Raw genomic sequence first — 21815 nt, 5'->3', positions numbered from 1 at the left:
TTTGAATTTGAATAAAGAAATACCGAAAGGGGCGCCAAGTTTTGGGGCCAACAGGTGTCGTTCTCATTTCAGTTTTGGAGCACTCTAGCTCCAATTAAATTTGTTTTTATATTTGGACTACACGTGGAAGGGTGACTGCTAGTCTACCGCACTTTGGTTTCTACCAGAGGCCGGTTTCAATAGCTCCCGCCGCCCTATTGAAAGGCTCCCCATCCGCAACAAAGCCCACTACATGCTCGGGGCCAACGATCTCCATGGTGGTAGCCTACTCCGCCGCAAGCACATCCGCGCTCTTCCCAGTGCCGGATGCATCATGAGATGAGATGAAGTACATCTCTCCGCGGGAATATGCAACCACACCATGAATACTCCTCTTGCAGGTGTCACTCTATCCATCCACAATGAGGTAGACTCCGTTCCTCTCCCATTGCCGCTTTGTGTTGTCAGCCGCTTGCTCTACAATGCGCTTCTCCTTCTCGAGCAATGTAGTGCGCAAGCTCTCGGATGAGGGGGGCGTATAGGTTGAGCCATACTCCCCAATCTTCTTAACCATGACCTTGAAGTATTCCGACCTATTCAAGAAAGTAATTTACTAATGAGAAAGGGACTAGGATGATGAAAACATGAATGATGAATTGGCAATGATCGATTGCACTTACCTAGCCGCTTGAAAGGCAATGGGGTCGTGGAAGAAGAAGCGGGCCACCGCCATATCCACCTCCTCCTTCAACTTGGGGTTCCAATTCTCCCCAAGTGTAGATTGTCATCGTGGGCCACGTAATGCTTGAGAGGCCGTGGAGATGGAGCGTGCCGACGTCATGCATGCAGTAACATTCCAACTTGATGGTGAAGGTGATGGTGTGCATGATCCCCATCCACCACATGACTCCATTGTAGAGGCTTGAGTTCCTCTCCCCATCGTCGCGGGATCCACGGCCACTCATGGTGTCCTTCTTGTCACTTCGACCGCCTCATAGACGCTAAGCTTGTCAAGAAGTTCCCGTCTCTTCTCGGGTGTGACATTAGTGCAAAACCTCACCTCATGCCCACTCTCCTGCAAGAGGTGGGCTCACACTTTGTCGGCGCCACCCGTTCACTGGTACGGGCAAAGCTTGCATACCCATGGCCGAGAACCGCCTCCATGAGCGGATGGGGTGTAGTTAACCTCCTCCCACCATGTCCATCCCGTTGTCCTTCTACGGGAAGCCCCGGCACGTGAGGAGGATGCCATGGTTGAAAGATGGCTTGACTCTTGAGCCTTGCCGAATGAGAGAGAGAGAGAGAGAGAGAGAGGCCTAGAGCCTAGAGGCTTGGAAGTTGGAAGACTCAAGACTCAAGAGGCTTGAGGGAGAGGTGAGAGAGAGAGAGAGAGAGAGAGAGAGAGAGAGATGAAATGAAATGATATATTAACGTCTTCAAAAGGCCAAAATGACCTATGAGACCAAAAAGGTTACAACAATTGGTGGATCTGATACAATATCTGTGTAAGAAAAGCTAAAAACAACTAACTGAAACTGAAATAACTATGAGGAAAAGTACGGTACTAGGAGCTCCTAATGGATAACATCTGGGAGGAAAACTCCAGCAACAAAGGTAAGCATCATACACATCACTATCCAAAGAAGTCTCTCATCGGTCGATGGCGGATATCCTCAATGTCCTCCATGGTGAGTACTAGAGAGAGAGAGAGAAAGAGAGAGAGTCTAGATAGTAGGGCGGCGGCCTGCGGGCCTTGTGTGAGGCTTGGAACTTGGAAGTTGGAAGCTAGAACTAAGAAGAATCTTGAAAGCTTGAAAGTTATGTGTGCTTGTAGCCTTGTAGAGGCTTGTTCTTATATAGATAGGCAAGAGAGAGAGGCAAGCCTCAAGGGCAAGAGAGAGAGAGAGGGCCAAGCCTCCAAGGCTCAAGGGCCAAGACCCAAGGCCAAGTGGCAAGGCCCAAGCCATAAACGGCCAAGCGGCAACTGCAACGGCTGGAAACGGCAACTGCAACGGCTGGAAACGGCAACTGCAACCGCAAAAAAACGCGCAAACAGCTCCCTGCTGTCCCCTCACAGAACTGTCCCCCACCAGCGTCCCCGTTCGTGAGGCGTCCCCGTCCCCTGTGAGTGACGCTTCTTAGGGGACGTCCGTCCGTCCCCTGCCGTTCCCGTCGCCGGTCCGTCCCGTTTCGGCGTCCCTCCGTTCCAAGCACTCGTCCCTTCCGTCCCCTGTGACTATGCCCATGGGACCACACACATCTGTTTATGAGCTGTAATTTCCAGACAGCCTTTATAGATCCATCCTTTGGGAAGGCATTTTTGTGCATCTTGCCCAAAATGCACCCTTCATATACATGTTTAGGTGGCAACTCAACATGTGGCATACTTTGCGCAACATCAAACTCCCAAATTTTACATGCCCAAACCTAGCATGCCATAAATCTGCCTCTTGCATGGCAGAAGTATTAAGTGGTGGCCAAGCATGCATCCTGTCCATTCTTCTCATGTGTGTCCAAATGATACAAGCCTTGGTACAATGTGCCATAAGTGACTATAGCAAAGTCTTCCTCTCTATCCCTCACTATCCATCTGTCATCCTCAAAGTTCACGGCATAGCCTCTTTGAGCAAAAGAGGAGACTGACAACAAATTCTTCTTGATTCCAAGCACATACAACACATCTGAAATGCATAGGTCGGAACCATATACAACTGTGAGCATAATCTCACCAATGTCTTGTACTGGATATGAAGAATTGTTTGCACGTGTGACCTTCTTCCCTTCTGGGACAGCCCTCAAAGACATGAACAAATCCTTCATTAATGTAATGTGTCCAGAAGCCCCACTGTCAAAGTACCAAATGACTTGTTTCTCATTCACATTGAGAGACAAGTGCTCCTGTGATGCATCATAACTACATACCAAGAATATTCTGCACAAAGTGAGCTGAATCCTCAGCCTTTGAGGCAAGCATACTAGAAGAGTCCACTAGAAAACCTCATTCCTTTTTCTTCTCTTTGGCCTGTCTCTTCCTACACTCACTAATGTAGTGCCCTGGTTTCTTGCAGTAGTGACACTTGCCCTTCTTCTTGGGCTGATCTGCATCACTTTTGCCTTTGTTTAATGGGCTGATCTGCATCACTTTTGCCTTTGTTTAATGGCTGTCCAAAATCAGCCTTGGCCTAATAGCCACTCTTTGCTTTTCCCTTGCCCTTTTCATGGGCAACTAAAGCTTGTCACTGCCATGTGCCATGGAAGACTTATTCTTCCGTGTTTGTTCCTCCTGTAATAGCAAACCAAGCAACTCCTCAAACAATAGGGGTTGCGGGTTGCCCCTCAATGACAAGGTGAGAGAAGTATGGAAGTTAAGGTATGACTCCGGCAAATAAATTCAATGTCTTGGATACAAGTTCTTTTTCCAGTACGACTTCATCTATATTGAGCAATTGCTCTCTAAGATCCTGGATCTTAGTTAGATGATCAACCACACTATGATGTTCTTGCATGTCCAAGTTTTCAAGCTCTTTCTTCAAAAAGGTAACTCTAGCCTCATTCTTGGCCTGACGCATGGTCTCCAAGACTTCCCATGCACGTTGTGATGTTTTACATGACCGAATGTGTGGGATAATTGATCTCTTCACTGATAAAGAGATCATTGCCATGGCCTAGGCATCACGTGCATCCCACCTTTTCTACTCCGGAGTGGGAAACTATAGGCTGTGCAGCCTGCTCAGCACTTCGCCGCCCTGGAGTGACACGTGCAATGTCTACAAGACGAGGTTCATCTCCTCTCACATAACCCCACTGGCTTTTAGCCACAAGAAGATTTTTAACCATAAAGCTCCAAAGCGAATAGTTGGTGCCATTCAACTTATCCTCCTATGTGAGTACACCAAATACATCAGTTGCATTTTGTGCCATAATGACTGAATGCACAAACTGACAACCTACAAAATACTTCTCCTGAAAGAGCAAACACTTCTATAGGCAAATCCAAAAGGCACCAATGTGTTGTGCTAGGCAACTCAATTGATCCTGTGCAAATGAATTATCCACAAAATGCGTGTAATGGTGCTCCTAAACAAAAAAAAAAAGCCCCAAATTTCTGTATGCAATTGGGCTGTAATATGCGCTAATTGCACGAAAATCCAAAAACCCCCCAAATTTTTGCGTATCTTGCAGCTTCAATTTTCCAATTAAGCAAAAATTGTCAAAAAGCCCCAAATCTTACAAATTACCTATGCACAGCAGGTACAAATGATATATATTCTGGTACAACAGGTACAACAAGTATAGCACAGACTATACGAACTGGTCCAAACCAGTTCAAAGTTGAACAGACAGATGCGACAGAGCGAGGCAAACACACATTTGAAGTCGGATCTAATTTTAGGGTTGGTCATACAACTGTACAGTCTGTTCATACAACTGAAAAATTAGGGTTTTTTGAAAATGCCTGCAAAATCAGATTCGGGATGGTCTGATGAGTCCCCTATGTGAAGGGTTTGGTCAGATTCAGAGAAAAAAACCCTAAGTAGTAAGCTTCTACTTCAATAGATTGAAGGCATGTCTCTGACGCTCACCCCATCTGAACACTACTTTCTTCTTGGTTAGGTCATGCAATGGAATGACAATGGTGCCAAAGTTTCTAATGAACCTCTTGTAATAGGAGCATAACCCCAAGAAGCTACACTCCTCATGTACGGATTTCAATTCTGGCCAATTCTTGATGACCTTAAGCTTTGCTAGGTCCATCCGCACTCCTTTCTTAGATACTATATGTCCAAGGTAATGTATCTCTTCTAAGAAAAACTCACTCTTCTTTTCCATTGATGAACAACTTGTGCTCCCGCAACTCCTCGAATACCTTACCTAAATGCTCTCTATGTTCCTCTTCAATCTTGGAAAACACAATGATGCCATCAAAGATAGTCCCTACATACTTCTGATGTGGTCTAAAGACCTGACCCATCATGCGGTTGAAGGTAGCCATAGCATTTGTGAGTCCAAAAGGCATCACCAAATACTCATACAATCCAAAAGTCATATGGAAGGTAGTCTTGTGAATATCTTGTCGTTGGATCCAAATCCCATGATAGCCACTCTTCAAGTCAATCCGACTAAAGAATGTCACGCCTTCCAACCTATCCAATATATCATCAACCCTTGGTATAGGAAACCGATTCTTGATCGTAATCTTGTTCAAGACTTTGTAATCCACGCACATGCGGAATGAGTCATCCTTCTACACTAGAAGCACTAGAGAACAAAAGGGTGAAGAACTACGCCATATCAACCCCTTTGATAGCAAGTCATGTACTTGTGAATAATCTCTTTTTGTTGTACCGCACTCACGCCATAAGGGGCTCGACTCAGGGATAAACTCTCCGGAATCAACTGTTATCACATGATCCTCTGGTCGCTCATGAGGCAACTCTCCTAGAATAACATCCGTGAAGCAATTCTTGTATCCCTCTAGAAATTGTGTTCTTTCGGTTCAAATCTTTCACTTTGTCTTCACTCTTATCCTTCACAAAGATCATATACGCAAAGATGAAAGACTTTATTGCTTTGGAAATAGATACATGGGATACAATAGGGATGGTATCTCCATTCTTCTTTGCTACAATAGTGATATCCTTATTCTTATGCTTGAAAGAAAAAGTCCTCTCAAGAATCTAGATAATAGCACTCTTCCTATGGAACCATGGCATCCCCAATATGACATCCAAGTGCTTCAAAGGTAAAATATAGAAATCCTCATAGTCCGCATAACCCTAGACCTGGATCCTCAACTTTCCAATGATAGGCGTTACTGCCACTGAATCATAATGCAAATTCAAAAACTTGCTCCGACCATACTCATTAGCCTCATGCTTGATATTTTGGAGAGTGGTATACCATCTATTGGAGGCTAATGCTGCTCTCATGTTCCATGTTCTTGGTTTTCCATGATGAGATTCCATGGACAGTTTTGTATCACCCCAACGAGACAACTTTATTTTGCTTCTATTTTATTTTTCCATGCCATGGACATGATTGTACCACTTTGGTCTTATAGGCCCATTGGGTCTTTAGTAGACGCTCTCTCTCTCTCTCTCTCTCTCTCTCTCTCTCTCTCTCTCTTGTTTCCATGTTTATAATCTTGAATTTACATAGAGAACCTATGTGACACATTTTGGTTTCCTAGACCAATTGTGTCTTTAGCAAACGTTAATAAAATCTTTTCTTTCTTTCTAAGGTGTTAACAGGCACGCATATGCATGCATCATCAAAGATGAACACAACTTCAACTCTTGTGATGCACTTTGAAAACCCGAGCTTCCCATAACATTCATGTCTTGACAAACAAGCCTACAACATTTCTTGGAACAACCAGCAGGCCAGCCAACTACAGAGCCATGTTTCTTTGGTCAATCTCGTTAAAAATACTCACAAGCATGGGAAAAAGAATAACTTGACTTTTTGTAAAATTTATCAGCTTACAATACATAATGATAAGAACAAAATAACAAATATTATGAAGCATGAACATATAAAATCAGATGTCGCTAGTACAACCTAATAATAGTGAAGCAAAGCACAAAAAAGCTAAGATAGCAGGAACGAAACAATCTAAATAAGTTCTTGAACCAACCAGACAAAGTCACCAAGTTGCCTTACGAAACCCCTTTTGAAAGGAAGCACTTCACAATTTGCAAGCATGGGACACAATCGCTTCACTGCTTAAAACTGAGTTCCTACAATAGCATACCTCTTACACTTGACTTGAACCCGCAGCTTGACAAATGTTTTGCAAGAGCTTCTCCAACATCACGTTTAGTGTTTCCTGGAATGAGCTCGGGACCAAGCGATACCTTCACTACCGCCGACTCTGTGGCTAGATTAACAGAAGCATGAATGACATGTGGCTGCAAAATGGCAACATAGGTCACCTAAATTGTATAGTCATAAAGCATTAAATCATGACAACAACAGGGTAGTTATTATGCTTTGGAATGATTTGGAACAGAAATAACAGTTCTCCATGACTTCTAGACATGAGTAAGTAAAACATTATTCAACAAAAAAGTAAAGAATTGCCTGCAACACCTGTAATATCATTACAACGATGCTTTGATAGAGTGAAGTTGTACATTGTAAACTTTTGTGCAGGTTCTTGTGACAAACAGCATGGGGAAATGCTTTACAAGTCACAATTATTTACAATGTTCCAACTGAACATTGTTCTTGTCTGTTCTACTGTGTGGGAAGCATTCAAGCGGTCTTGCTGAAGGCCCTAGGCTCTGGTGGTATTTGGGACACTAGGGCTGACTAGCTTGGCCTTTGAGAGTGGAACCTTAGCCCCTGGCTCATGGGTGCATGCAGTTCCCGATATGCAGGGTAGTGTTGATCATACTGGCAAAGAGGGAGATTCCATCCCTATTGTATCACACATCCATATTAATAAAGCAATAAAGAAGAGTCTTTCTGCATACTTGCTTTTTTTTTTGTTCGTGAAAAGATAGAACATAATGATGTGAATGTGGATGTATTGACATAAGCTTGGAAAGAAGAATTTGGTAGCAGATGCATTGTCCAGGAGGCCATATGTGGCTGCAATTTCAGTAGCCTCACATGGGGAATTGACTATTATGCGTGATTTGTATCATTTGGATGCTGATTTTTGTCATATTTGGGCTGATTTGATGGCTGGTCACACTCATGCCTCTTATGTGATCAAAGAGGGCTATCTCATGAACGAAAATTGCCTGTGTGTGGTGAAGGACATGCGTCCCAAGGTTTTAAAGGAATGTCATGCCGCACCCTATGCTGATCGTCGTGGTATCATGCCTACAACTCGCATGATTGAGAGAAACTTCTTTTGGCCAAGTATACGAAAGGACATTGAGGCTTATGTGCGTGCATGTGTCACCTGCCAAAAGGGAGTCTTTGGTGGTCTTTTCAGTGATCCACCAATGAGCGGCTGTCCCCTTCAACAACATGCTAGCATGGCGTACTTTAGACTTCTCAGTGAAGTCCTCATGACTAAAAGCAATATCAAACTGTGCCACAAATGCTAACACCTTGGAAGCATCATGCTCTCCATAAGAAACATCAAACTTAACGGACTTGTCACGTGCTTTGAATTCCTTGAGCTTTCTCGCATGAGGCTCATGGTCTTCTCTTTTTCTTTTCCCCTTATCCAACGGGGCAGCCCTATTTGCATGGGCTCCATGGGCCATCATGGAGGTTTCATGAAGCACGGTGGCATGTGCTCCACAAACCTGAAAATCAGATGCATGTGACCTTCTTGCATAAGGCAATGTCTCTCCATGAGACAACTCAGTAGGCAAAGCTCTTCTATTTGCAGACCTGTCACCCCCTCCATGGGATATATGCCTTGAATCCATGTGACCATCATGCCCTCCACGAGGACTAGCATACATATACCTGTCACCCTTTGTGCCTTGTGGAGAAGATGCATGACGAGAGATGGCTGTCACCTCTTCCCTTTGCATAAATGACCTCAACCTTTGAGATGCGGGATCTCCATGCTTCGGGCGAGGTGGATTTCTGAATTTCAGCTCTCCATCTTCCCCCTCTTTGATATCACCTTTGCGGAGGAGGTAGGAAAGTGCCAACTCCCTTGCCTTCTTGCCCACTTCTCGTGCCATAGACTCAAAAGTCATGTCCACCATTGCATCGGCTTTCCTTGCTTCAATGGCACTTTGTACATGGGGATCTTCATGCAAGAATTTCAGCTCTTGCTCTTTTGCCTGCAAAAGCTTTCTCATATGCTCCAATTCAGCCGTCAATGCATTTGGCTCCTCTTCTTGCATAGCTGTCTTTCCACCATGAGACGGTTGTCCCCTCAAATCACTATCATTCACCCTCTCAAGGGACTTGTGCCTTCCCTGCAAAGCATCAGAACCACGCGAGGCACTTGATGGGCCCCTCGAATTAGGCACTTCCAAAGGGTTGCCTTGGCTGTCCATTGTGTTATGTGTGCTAGAAGCGGGGTGTCCAAAACACAAGTTCGTTTCCCCACTAAGAAGAGGGAAATGACCGTGCTCTGATACCAATGAAACCGATCCCGTCAAGTGGGAGTAGACTCCGTTGGACACCCACACGCGTAATAGCACAACTTAAATATCAAGGTATGAATGAACAACTCAATAACAACTGAAAAACTGAAATGAAATAAAGATCAATGGACACCAGCACTGGGGCCGGAACGGGCCGCCCCCCCCCGCCCTCAATATATATAATATATTATTGGGAGTATTTAAGGGGTACAATGTTCCATGGGTTCGATGAACCAGATGATGTCCATGTACAACTGAAATGAATACAGTTACCAAACAATAGTCTTGAAGTAGACGTTTGAAGTAGAGCGAACCGCTTGAAGAAGTCTAGTCTCTACGGTCCCGTGCCTTCACTCGAATCCGCAGAGAGCGCCCCACTGGTGTTCCAGGACCACGCACAAGCAGGCGCTCCCGTACTAACCCCTAGCTCTCCCGATCTCGGCACCCACATACCGTGGTCTCAAGCTTGGACTACCCGGCACCGAACGGGTGTTAGCAGCAGTGAATCTCAATCAATGTACCTTGTAAAACAATGAATATGGCCTCTAATAGAGCTGGGCACCCACGCATGAGAGGAGATGGCCCAATTGCTGCTGTTGCTGGCCGCCCGCAAGAGAGAGAGAGAGAGAGAGAGAGAGAGAGAGAGAGAGAACCAGCTACAGTCACTTGCGTGGTAGAGAGAGACGCATCTAGTTGCCCGCTTGTGGGAGAGGAAGACGCCTATGTGCAGCTCGCTTGTGGGCAAGAGAAGGAGGCGCCTGGCTGTAGCCCGCTTGTGGGCAAGAGGAGGAGGTCGCCTGCAGCTGCCCGATAGCATGAAATGCAAGCGAGTCACCTATAGCTGCCCGCTTGTGGGAAAGAAGGCGTCGCCTGCATAGTCACAAGGGACGGGGGACAGGAATGGGGATGGGACGGGGGACGGCCATATGTAGGGAACGCGGACGGGGGTAGAAACGGCACTTAAAAATTACTTTGTCAGTACCACCCACTCGCCTATACAGGCAAAGCTTGCATGTCCACGGCTGTGCACCACCTCCATGAGGGGGTGGGGTGTGATTGACCTCATCCCACCATGTCCATGAGGGGGTGGGGTGTGATTGACCTCATCCCACCATGTCCATCCCGTCGTCCTTCTACGGGTAGTTGGAACTTAAAGAGCAACTGCCACGAGGAGGATGCAATGGATGATGGATGCCTCCTCGTCACTTGATAGCTTAAGAGAGAGAGAGACAGAGAGAGAAAGAGAGAGAGAGAGAGAGTGAGACTTGAGCCTTGAAAGTAGAGGGAGAACTTGAGTGTGAGGATGGGTGGGGGGGGGGGGGTGTGTGTGTGTGTGTGAAGCTTGAGAGAGAGTGTGTGAGGGAGAGTGTGTGAGTCTTGAGAGGCTACAGCTTGCTTGTGTGAGAGCTTGAAACTTGAGACCTTGGCCCTTGAGGCTTGCCGCTTGAGGGAGACAGAGTGTGAGTGTGTGTGAAGCTAAAGCTTGAAGTGTGAGAGGGAGTGTGTGTGTGTCTTCTTATAGGGAGGGAGGCAAGAGAGAGGCCAAGGCCCAAAGCCTCAAAGGCTCGAGGCCTATGGGCCAAGGCTAAAGGCCCATGAAAAGCCCCTCCCAAACGGCCAAAAAAAAAGGTCAAAAATGTGACCATTGCCCAAACAGTAACCTACAGGCGTTCCCATGCAACCGTCCCTCACAACCGTCCCCTCCAGGATCCGTACCCCGAACGCCATCCCTTGTGAGGAACGCCCAACTGGGGACGTCCGTCCGTCCCCATCCCACAGTGTTCCCGGGACGGCGTACCCCCGTTCCAAGGGTCCGTCCCCTCCGTCCCCTGTGACTATGGTCGCCTGTGTGTAGCCTACTTGTGTGAGAGGCGCCGAGCGATGGTGGGGGCACCCCTCGAACAGCTGGCCGGCCCACCCTTTGCATGGGGGCGGCCAATTCCAAGGTTCCCAAGGGGAGGTGGGTAGGTGGCCATGCACCCACCCCCACACACACGATTAAGGGAGGGCTTTCCTCCCCGCTTGTGGGCAAGAGAAGGAGGTCGCATGCAACTGCCCGCTTGTGGGCAAGAGAAGGTGGTCGCCTGCAGCTAACCATTTGTGTGCAAGAGAGAAGGTCGCCTGCAGCTCCCCGATAGCATGAAATGCAAGCGAGTCACCTATAGCTGCCCGCTTGTGGGAAAGGTGTCGCATGTGTGTAGCCTGCTTGTGTGCAAGCAAGAGGGAGGCACCAAGCGATGGTGGGGGCACCCCTCAAACAGCTGGTCGGCCCACCCTTTGCATGGGGGCGGCGGCCAGTTCCAAGGTTCCCAAGGGGGGGTGGGTAGGTGGCCATGCACCCACCCCCACACACACGACTAAGGGAGGGCTTCCCTCCCCACCATGGCCCACGTGTGGGTGCCCATAATGGGTGCCCACCCTACAAAGGGCACCATAAAATATTGAGGAAGCTGTCCACTCATTAATGAGTGTGAAACTGCAACCTTATAAAAAAACAAAAGTTAGAAATAATGCTATAAAAAAAACAAATGCAATACACTTACCACTTGTTCACACGCAAGAAAACTCGTCAGAAGACAGAGCAAACTTCACGACTCACTGGCAGGCATCCCTGCTCAATAAGTGGCACGTCACGCAGGCAAACACAAGAATACAAGTCACGCGAAAACAGTTCCAGGCATGCAAACATGAATGCATGTGCAAACAGTATCATGGACATATCTCCCGTTCATGGAACAAGTACTAAACATTCCTGTCGGGCACAGTGATGGCACGACAAAAAGTATAAATCCCGGTCTTCCTATGGAGTGACAGTCCCATAGGTAAGACACAGATCCAGGCACGAGCCTCCCTATGGAGTGACAGTCCCATAGGCAAGACACGGCACAAATACTGGCTCTTCCATGGCGTGACAATCCCATGGATAGAACACAGTCCAGGTCATACACGAGTGGCACCAGTCTGGCTCCCGTCCATGTTATGCAAAATACTGGCCCCTTCACATGAGACACCGGCCTGGCCTCAAGTGAACAAGACACAAATCTGGAGATGGGTGCCTTCTCTATGGAATGCTTTGTTGTAATAACCAAAGTTCTTATTTGGAAGTCCTGGGTGAAAGCTTCGAGGGATCCTATTAGTAGAGGATTCTACGAGTTGTACTTTGTACTCAAATTTTGATCAAGTAAAGAAATACCGCAAGGGGCGCCACTGCGTTTTGGGGCTATCGGTGTCCTCGTACTATTTGCAAGAGCACTCTAGCTCCCCCCTGTTTGTTTCCTTTTCCACGTCCCCATGGGTGATGAAGTGTTTTGTGTACGAGTGTTTGTTTCACCGCCTGTCAGATCTCTGAAGGCCGGTTTCATGGTCCCATTGCCGGGATATCGTCGACTTTCTCAAGGAGGCAAGCCCGTGTTTGTCACATCAAAAGCTTCAACTTGTGGAAAGTGAAAAGGAATTACAGGAGACAGCACATGAGGTGAAGAGCAAAAGCTAAAGATGAAGCTCAGGAGAAAAGACACCAAGGACAGGAAATAGTGGCCAGGAACAAGAAGCAGTTGAAGTGTTATGGTGCAAAAGATGGGTTAAAGGCTATGGCTTTCGACATTTTGTTACCAGTGGTATCTTCACGGAGGCTTCATGGGGTTCGGAAGGCAACTTCTTTCTATGTTTAGTAGTGGTGGTCTACTATGCTTCATTAGGGACTTGTGCTTAACACTTGGGTGAAGTGCAAGCAGGTTTTGGGTGCCTAAGGATGTATCAGATGAGGCTCAGACGGAAGCGGAGGAACTTGATGAGGTTCTTATTCCCGAGCAGATACTGGCACATAAGGAAAGAAAGGTACGAGGTAAAGTTTCCCGTCGCTATCTTGTGAAGTTTAAAGAACTATTCACCGATGGATGCGAAGTGGATGGAGGAGGGTGACTTAGCAGATTCACCTCAAGTATTGCAGCTTTATCTTGATGCCTTTGAGTTGGAGCCGACTCTTGCGACGGCTCATTCAAGTTCAGCAGAACATGGGTCTGGAGCATTGCCTGATGCTCAAGAGGGGGGTAGCACCTCCGCTCCCTTGTTATAGACAAGCTCAGTTTTTCATCTAGGAGTCGCTTGGTGACATCTTTGTATTCACCCAAGGTACTGAGGCTGACAGTACATCTGCTTTTGGGACTTCTATGATATTGTGTACTAGTCACATGAGATGGTAAAGTTAGGTATGGTTCACAGTCGGCCACACCTTGAACTATAACTGCAACTATGGAAAACTCTGTCTAAACTTATGGTTAACAGAAATGGTTTTTTTTTCCTTTGGAACTAATGTATGACTGCGGAAGATTGATCTTTGTCATATGGTTCTGGCTATTCCTGACAATTGGATTTTGAGATGACGCTATTTGTGGAGTTGGTCTCCTTTGGAATGGTGTGGTTTGGTTGAGCTCAAAGTTTGCAGTGACCTGAGCTAACACTTCGAGACTCTATGAAGGGCATAAGTCTTGCGAGAAATCCTAGAGTTAGTTTGGTTCATTGATATATGGATTGAACTCTATTTGTGCATGTATTGATACACTTTCCGAGGTATTATTTTTATTCTGGTGCCATTGAATCTTGGTACCCTTAAGAATACATTGGGTAATACTCTGGATGTGTTAGGATGAGATGCATGTATGTTGATATGATACATCAGGTACTTTACCATGTTCATGGTGTATCACTGAATGTGGCTCTTGCAGGATGGCCATAAGTAGAGTGTGTAAAGCATCAAGAGGGACATATGTGGGAAGTACTTCGTGGATGTATAGTTTGGCTAACACAAGTTACGTGTTTCCACTTGGATTTATACTTTTGTTGCAGGTTCTGAAGGAACAAGCAAGAGTTGTTCGTCACTTCGATGTGACAAGTGTGACCTTATTGTTCAGGATGATTGTTTCAACACCCAGATGCACTGGAGGGGCATTGCTTTGGTCATATGGGGACTCTTTCTTCATTGGATGCTTACTGTGTTATTGAGTGCAATCGAGGACGCTTGCTATTTTTCAAGAGGGGGGTATAATACGACCCTGTGCTTTTCTCTGGATAAACAAGCAGGTGGGCACAGGCACAGACATGGGATGGACAGTGTGATCGGCATCAGTTTGGATATGAAAAGGAAACCCTTTTTGGAGAAAAGCAAGAGGAGGCGCCTCTTTATAAAGGGAAGGGTGGCGGATTCTTAAGCGTGGTGTCGTGTGGTGGCGCATCATCTTGGCGATCGCAACTTGAATGTACTCTCTCACACGTGGGCTGGCTACAGGAGCATGGTGGTGTCGTGTGGTGGCGCATCATCTTCTCAGGCGACTTGCAAGACTGCAGGTTAAGAAGCGTAGTAGCCAGGCGCTGTTCGACAGTGCTACTGTTTCAAACCATGGGGGGAGGGGGGCGGTGGTGGTGGCCTTATTCCCCAAACCTTTTTGGTACAGGAGAATAGAGATAGGCTTTTTCTCTCTCTCTTTCTCTCTCATCATGAATTGCAGGCTCTGATTGGGATACAGAAGATCAAGCTAAGATGCACAGGATGATGTTCTTGGAAGAGTTGTGTTGTTACTCTTCGTCTTGAACTTATGTTTATTCAGGGATTGCTTGACATGTCCTCTATCTTTCTCTCTCTAGGTTTTGGCAACCGTGATTTGATGGTATATCTATCATGGAAAACAGGACATTGGTTTTTTCCAGAGGAAACAGGACTTTGGTATTGAGGAAACAGGACTATGGTTTATGGATGCAGGTCTATGGTTTATCGGATACAGGTCTTTGGTTTCATGTGGAAAGCATGTCTTTGGATTCACGTGAACAGATTCTAATTTTCTCGAGGTTACATGCAAGCTGTGACTATAGGGAAGGACATATGGTTTGGTATAGCCCTACTGCTGTTTGGAAAAGGGTTTGAGGGATCCATGGTAACGATGGAGAAGACCTTTTCAAGCAAGGAGGTGTTGTACAGGTGTGCCTTCTCTATGGAATGCTTTGTTGTAATAACCAGAGTTCTTATTTGGAAGTCCTGGGTGAAAGCTTCGAGGGATCCTATTGGTAGAGGATTCTACAAGTTGTACTTTGTACTCAAATTTTGATCAAGAAAAGAAATACCGCAAGGGGCGCCCCTGCGTTTTGGGGCCAATCGGTGTCCTTGTACTATTTGCAAGAGCACTCTAGCTCCCCCTTGTTTGTTTCCTTTTCCAGGTCCCCATAGGTGATGAAGTGTTTTGTGTGCGAGTGTTTGTTTCATCGCCCGTCAAAATTCTGAAGGCCGGTTTCAACCAGACCATTTTGGAGTTCTCTCAGTATATTATGTTTTGTACATCTATAATTGGTTTTTTTTTTTTACAGAATTGAATATATGACGTGGCATTCTCCGGTTCCCCCCATCCCCCGAAACGTTTCCATTTCCAAGGGTCGAAACGTTCCATCGTTCCCATTCCTTCGTAGCTATGACTCAATCCCTTGATTCCAGAGATCACAAGGATATCCAACTGTCTTATGGGGTGCACCATCATGGACACAAGTTGGAGGTAAACCTCTGGCCGAGGATGTTGTGTTTCTGTCTCCAGGGACTTGTGAGGACCATGGATTGCACACATAGTGGACTAAGTGAATACTTGCCCCAAGGTTAGACTAGACGTAAAACTATTGGTCAATCAAATTTCTTGGTTTTGTAAGAAAGATCTTGTGTAGTCCCAAGATTCAAGCAGTTGCATCCTCATGACGCCTGAGAGAGTGGGTTGATAGGATCTGTTTGATTTCGAGACTTGTTTTATTGTCTTCGGGAATGTCTTAAGCATTTGTTGAGATTCAAGTAGCCAATGACTTGAGGAACCTATTAAGAAAAGCTTGCCACTCGAGAAGTCCAAACTTTTAGGCTAGGATTTGAACGTTACTTCGGAGAATGTTCATTCTCAAAAGACAAGTTGCTGCACGCCAACCGGCTTGTCTCGTGACCAAATCCTCTGTGCTGCCGCTATTGAACAAGACGCCGCTGCTTTGGCCGCCTATGTAGGCAAAGGTCTTGAGCAATTCATACTCCTAGTCATATCCTGGTCATCGGCGCCCTTCTGCTTATCTTTGAGTTCCTAAGCTAATAATTGTTCCAACCGAAGCACTGGGATCCCAAGAACTAGAAACAGCCGCGGGGATATATGTGGGAGCTAGGCTCACCACGGAAGCCGTGGACGTTGGAGTGGTTGTCTGTGGAATGGTAGTCTTCTTAGGGCACTCCCTAGAAGTGTGTCCTTTTGTGTGACAAAAGAAGCACCTACCCTCCTCCTTGTATTGAGCTATCCCCTCAGCACTGAATTTACCACCCGTCTTACCTACCTGAGCTTTCTGGTCTGGAGTAAGCTTGGACACATTGGTTGAGTTGTTGGAGCCAGAGACTCTCATGCTCTGTCCTGGGAAGATGTTACGACCCTGTGTTTTTTCCTCTGGACAACAAGCAAGTGGGCACGGGCACGAACACGCGATGAAAGTGTGAACAGGCATCAGTTTGGATGTGAAAAGGAAACTCTTATGTGTGGCCAACCCAAGTGTGAAAGGGGACAAAAAGGATTTTTAAAATTTACAAGGTTTAATAAACCTTTGAAGGCTAAAAATTATTATTAAAGGCATGCGTTTTTCTATTATTGCTTTTGGCGTTTTTGAAAAGCGATCGCCTCTTTATAAAAGTGGATGGAGCAGCGGGCGCATCCCCTTGAGAGGTCTCCGTGTGGAGCTGGCACTGCTGCGAGTACGCTTGGTACAGGTGCTACTGCGCATGGACTAAAAACAGGCCTATGGTTTAGCGCATGGGCTACCAGGCGGGTGACCAGGCTGCTGCGCGCATAGGCTACACATAGGCTACAGGGCTGTGTAGGGCTGTGGGCGCCAGGTGGGCTTCAGCCAGGGCTGCTGCGCGCATAGGCTACAAGGCTATTGCACACACAGACTACAGGGCTGCGTAGGGCTGTGGACGCCAGGTGGACTTCAGCGAGGTGCTGCTGTGCATGGGCTTCAGCCAGGTGCTGCTGCGCATGGGCTGCACCCAGCAAGGAGGCACCAGGCGGCTGGGCTACAGCCAGCAACAACGGGCAACCAGAAGGCGGCGCCAAGGGGGAGGCAAAGCAGGGGGGGAGGCGCTGCTGGACAGAGACAGCCGACCACTGTATAACCTCTCTCTCTCTCATCATAAGGACCCGGTGTGTTTTTCTCTTGTGTGCGCCGTGGTAATACGAGACTTTGACACAGGAGAACAAGCTACGGATACACAGGACTGTGTATCTACCGTGTGCTACACCCACGCAAGACTAGCTTCAAGGTTTGGGGAAGCTTGGAGCTAGGCAAGCTGATTGGCAAGCTGAGTTAGGGATAGACTAACGGGCGGGCACCCAAGTATGGACGGGCGAGCGCCCAAGTGTGGACGCCCGATGACCAGCCACGAGCCTATAAAAGGGTGGCCAAGGTTAGTCATAAGTCATATAGAGTCTCGCATGTTTTGTGAGAGCTCTATGGTCTGGAGCCTGGATCTAGTGCAGACGTGCACCTGCTTCATGCAACCGAGGCCGGCAGCAGTCTCGAGGCCCGCAAGGGTAGCTTCGTGGCGGTATGGGATGTCACAAGGTAGAGATTGGTCGGTACGTCCATCTAGTTAGCTCAACTCGTGGCTCGGTGGGGACAGCCAAGTCTGTGGGTTCGCCCATGGCTATTGTGGTTGGGAGGTGAGTCAGGCTTGCACCCCCTTCTTGTTTGTTTATTTGTTTGCAGGTTTCGAGTCTCGTACCAAGAGCGTTCTACGAGGAGATCCTATGGGGATTTGACACTGGTATCAGAGCTTGCCTCGTGAACGAGCAAATCGGTAGGTAGAGAAGATGAGGTCAAAGAAAGGTATGTGTTCAAGAAGCTTGCTGTTTTGTTTATACATACTGTTGTTTTTTCATATTAGTATGTTGTTTTTTCATCAAAGAAACCCGTGATGACGGAGAAAGTGGTCTAGTAGAGTTGTTTGCTTAGAAAGAAGCAGGGCTATATGTTCTTCAACTGTATGAACAGTTTGAAGAGAGAGAAATAAGAAAAAGCATATCGATTGTTTTTTTTCTTTTAGGAAGAGAAAGAGAGAGAGAGAGAGAGAGAGAGAAGTTCGCCGTTGTATGCGCAGTCGGGTGTGTTGCTGGTCACGTGCTACAAGCGCAGGCGTATAGACTGAAGGCGCAGGTGTATAGACTGGCGTAGGCAGGCGCCCATGCCTACGCAGGCAGGCGCCCAGGCCAGGCACGCAAGCGCCCACGCCATGCTGGCAGGCGCCCAGGCCTATGCCGGCACCAGGCCTACGCCGGGGCCACGCCTACGCAAGCAGGCTGGCGCAGGCGGCCATGCACACCCGGCAACAGAGCATGCAACGGCAATCAAGCAGACGACGGCAGCATGGCAGGCTGGATGCGCTAAATCCAAGAGGGGAGAGAAAAAGAAAAAGTAAATCGAACGCCGAATTGGGCTGCTTTTGCTTTTTTTTAGATTAAATTTTTTTTTAAAGAGTTTAACGACCCCCCTAAGGTTTAAAGGTGTTTTTTTTTAAGAAAACAGAATATATATATATATATATATAAACACAAAAGCCACTTGCCCTCTTCACAATGTCGACCCAAGAATCCGAGTTGGAGCCCCTTGTCGAACGCGAAGGCTTGCCGGCTACGGAAGATACCGATGCCGATCTTTTTGACGATTATGTGTCCAAATCTGATTTCCAAGAGTTAAAAGTAGCTCTCGAAGCTTCTTCTTCGGAACGTCAGACACAAATCACAGCCCAGATGCAAGCTTTGCAGAACTCCATCTCTCTCTTGACCACTACACTATCTACTCTTTCGGGTATGGATACCTTGGCCTCTGCTTTAGGCCCCAACATTACTCCGAAACAGTTCGGGGGCGAGCAAAAGCAGCGTACGAAGGAGATCGTGGACACTTGGCTACATAAGTGGCAAGTCCATTTTCAATTTCATCCATATGATGATGGAAAAAGCAACAGGTTTCCTCTCAGGCAAAGCTTTGCTTTGGTGGAAGGAACTCAACCCTAAGCCAACAACTTGGGCACAATTTGAAGACGTCTTCAAGAAGGAATTACTCAAGAAAGAGGATGATTATGATGATGTTGCCAGGTTTACAGCTTTGACCATGACCTCGCAGCACCTCACTTATGAGGTCTACCTCGAGAAGTTTAGGGACTTGCAGATGAAAGCTACAAAGATGGATCCCACTACTCTTTTGGGGTTCTTCGTAGCCGGTTTACCAGACTCATACCGTTTACAGGTTAAGAATAACAAATGCAAAACTTTGGACGAAGCCATTCATTCAGCTCGTATCTATGATGATACAATGGTCTCTTCCAAGTCTAAACCCGTTACCGAGCAGGGAAACAAGCACAAAAAGAAGTTCTCCGCACCAATGGCTAACACGACTGAAGGAAAGTCTTCGGACTAACCTTCGAAGAACTCCGTCCAAGTAAATCACCTTGGGGTGCACCTGTGTTGCTTAGAAGAAAGAAGCACAACACCTAGAGAATGTGTATAGATTACAAGAGATTGAACAAGCTAACAATTAAGAACCGTTATCCTCTCCCTAGATCAGATGACCTGATTGACCGGTTAGCAGGAGCGAAATATTTCACGAAGATAGATTTACGCACTGGCTATCACCAGATACGTATTCATGAAAGGCATGTCGAAAGAACCGCCTTTCGGACTAGGTATGGCCATTACAAGTTTCTCGTATTACCTTTGGGTTAACCAATGCTCCAACCACTTTCCAGCAAATGATGAACGATCTTTTTCGTGAACATTTGGAAAAATTTGTGGTTGTGTTCCTAGATGATATTTTGATATATAGTCGTAGTCTTGAGGATCATGTTAGACACCTCATGATTGTCTGATCTATTTTAAGACAGAATCGACTATATGTTAAGTTAAGTAAATGTGAGTTTTTTATAACGAACATCATTTACTCGGGACACAAGATCACTAGAGATGGATTGAGCATTGACTATGACCGAGTTCAGAAGGTTCTGGACTCGCCTATACCACGAACACTGAAACAACTTCGTTCTTTTCTCGGTTTTGTTGTTTTTCTTCGAGAATCTATGCGGGAGTACTCTCAGCTCACACTACCGATGACCGACTTGTTGAAAGTCGTGGACGTAAGTCAAATCAACCTATCACTTGGAATAACGATCTGGATACGACCTTCTGACTTTTGAAAGATAAAGTCAAGGAAGCACCTATCTTGGCATTACCTAATCCTAGTCGGCCTTATGTTCTTGAAACTGATGCCAGTGAATATGCCATCGGGGCTGCTCTATTTCAAGATGGTAGACCTGTTGCTTTTGAAAGTAAAAAGCTAGACGACACTCAATCTCGTTGGCCAATCCTTGAGAAGGAGCTTTATGTTGTGATTCACGCTCTCAAGGTTCGGAGACATTATTTATATGGCTCCAAGTTTGTGGTATTGGCTGATCATCAGTCAATCAAGTATGTGTGATGCGGATGATTTGAGAGGAAGGAAAGCTCGTTGGACTGAGATAATGCAAGATTTTGATTTTGAGATCCGTTATCGAAAAGGGTCCATGAATAGTGTTGCAGATGCGCTTAGTCGAATTAGAGAGGTGAATACTTTGTCGTTCACCGAGATTTCTACTGATTTATTTCAGTCATTGAGGGCTTTACAAGACTAATAGTTATTTTGGTCCATTTTGGCAGAAGATCCAGGACGGGAGCTCATTGATTGACCAAGACTCGATGACTGAACAGCCTACCATTCAGGCTGCAGGAGGCCAATGGATGATTCGAAATGGTTTACTATTCTGTAATGACAAAATTTATGTACCACAGATCCCGAACATTCGGTCCAAGATTCTTAAGGAGTGTCACGACGCTCCTTCTGCTAGACACCCTGGGGTACACAGGACATTATCGTTAGTGAAACACACTTTTTATTGGCCAAAGATGAAAGGGTATGTAGAGGATTATGTTCTCAAGTGTCAAGTTTGTCAAGCAAATAAAGCTGAATGCTTTAGATAGGCTGGGTTGTTGCATCCTTTGCAAATCCCAGGTAATAAACGGGAAAGTATTTCCATGGATTTTATTACCGGATTGCCAAGAACACATCAAGGCAACGATTGTATTTGGGTTGTGGTAGATCGCTTGACAAAAATGGCTAGATTTTTACCAACCCGGAAGACTATTACAGCTACGCAATTAGCAAGGCACTTTATCGAGCAATTGATTAGACTATACGGGTTACCGCAGGACATAATCAGTGATAGGGACTCTAAGTTGACGAGTGATTTTTGGAAACTTGTTTTTGACAAGTTGGAAACAACTTTGAATTTGAGTTCCTCAGATTATCCTCAATCTGATAGTCAAACTGAAAGAGTGAATCAGATTTTGGAGGATATGCTTCGAGCATATGTATCCAAAAAACAGAGTTCATGGGAGAATTATCTTCCTATGTTAGAATTTGTATATAACAGTACTAAGCATACGAGTACAAGTTTTAGTCCTTTTATGCTTATGTATGGTTTTCAACCTAGATCACCTGTTACAGTACAATTCTCAGGACTTCAGCATGATGTAACACGTAATTTTTTGCAAGATATACAAGAAATGTTACAAGTTGCGAAGGAATCTATTAGAAGTGCTCAAGACCGAGACAGATTTTATTCTAATAGACATCGTCTACCCAGAGAGTTCTATGAAGGAACGATGGTGTATTTGCGAGTTCCGAAAG

General features: G+C 46.2%; 1 protein-coding gene across 3 annotated transcripts in view; it reads right to left on the bottom strand.

Annotated features, from left to right (window-relative positions):
• Positions 1-21815, bottom strand: part of PAA1 (P-type ATP-ase 1) — a 114239-nt gene that overhangs the window by 58258 nt on the left and 34166 nt on the right. For 2 of the 3 annotated variants that reach the window (XR_015264501.1, XM_086789405.1), the window contains exon 3: positions 6734-6914. Coding sequence is in view for 2 of the 3 variants with exons in the window: in XM_086789405.1 (XP_086645531.1) it covers positions 6734-6914 (181 nt within the window). In the remaining variant the exon portion in view is untranslated. The remainder of the gene's footprint in view (positions 1-6733; positions 6915-21815) is intronic. The other variant, XM_086789406.1, reaches the window with a different exon arrangement.

This window comes from Cibotium barometz, chromosome 53 (genome assembly GCF_041138505.1).
Source record: "Cibotium barometz isolate CiBa-2024 chromosome 53, ASM4113850v1, whole genome shotgun sequence".
NCBI lineage: Eukaryota > Viridiplantae > Streptophyta > Polypodiopsida > Cyatheales > Cibotiaceae > Cibotium > Cibotium barometz.
The sequence above is the reverse complement of the archived record's forward strand: the minus strand, read 5'-3'. Positions and strand labels throughout refer to the sequence as shown.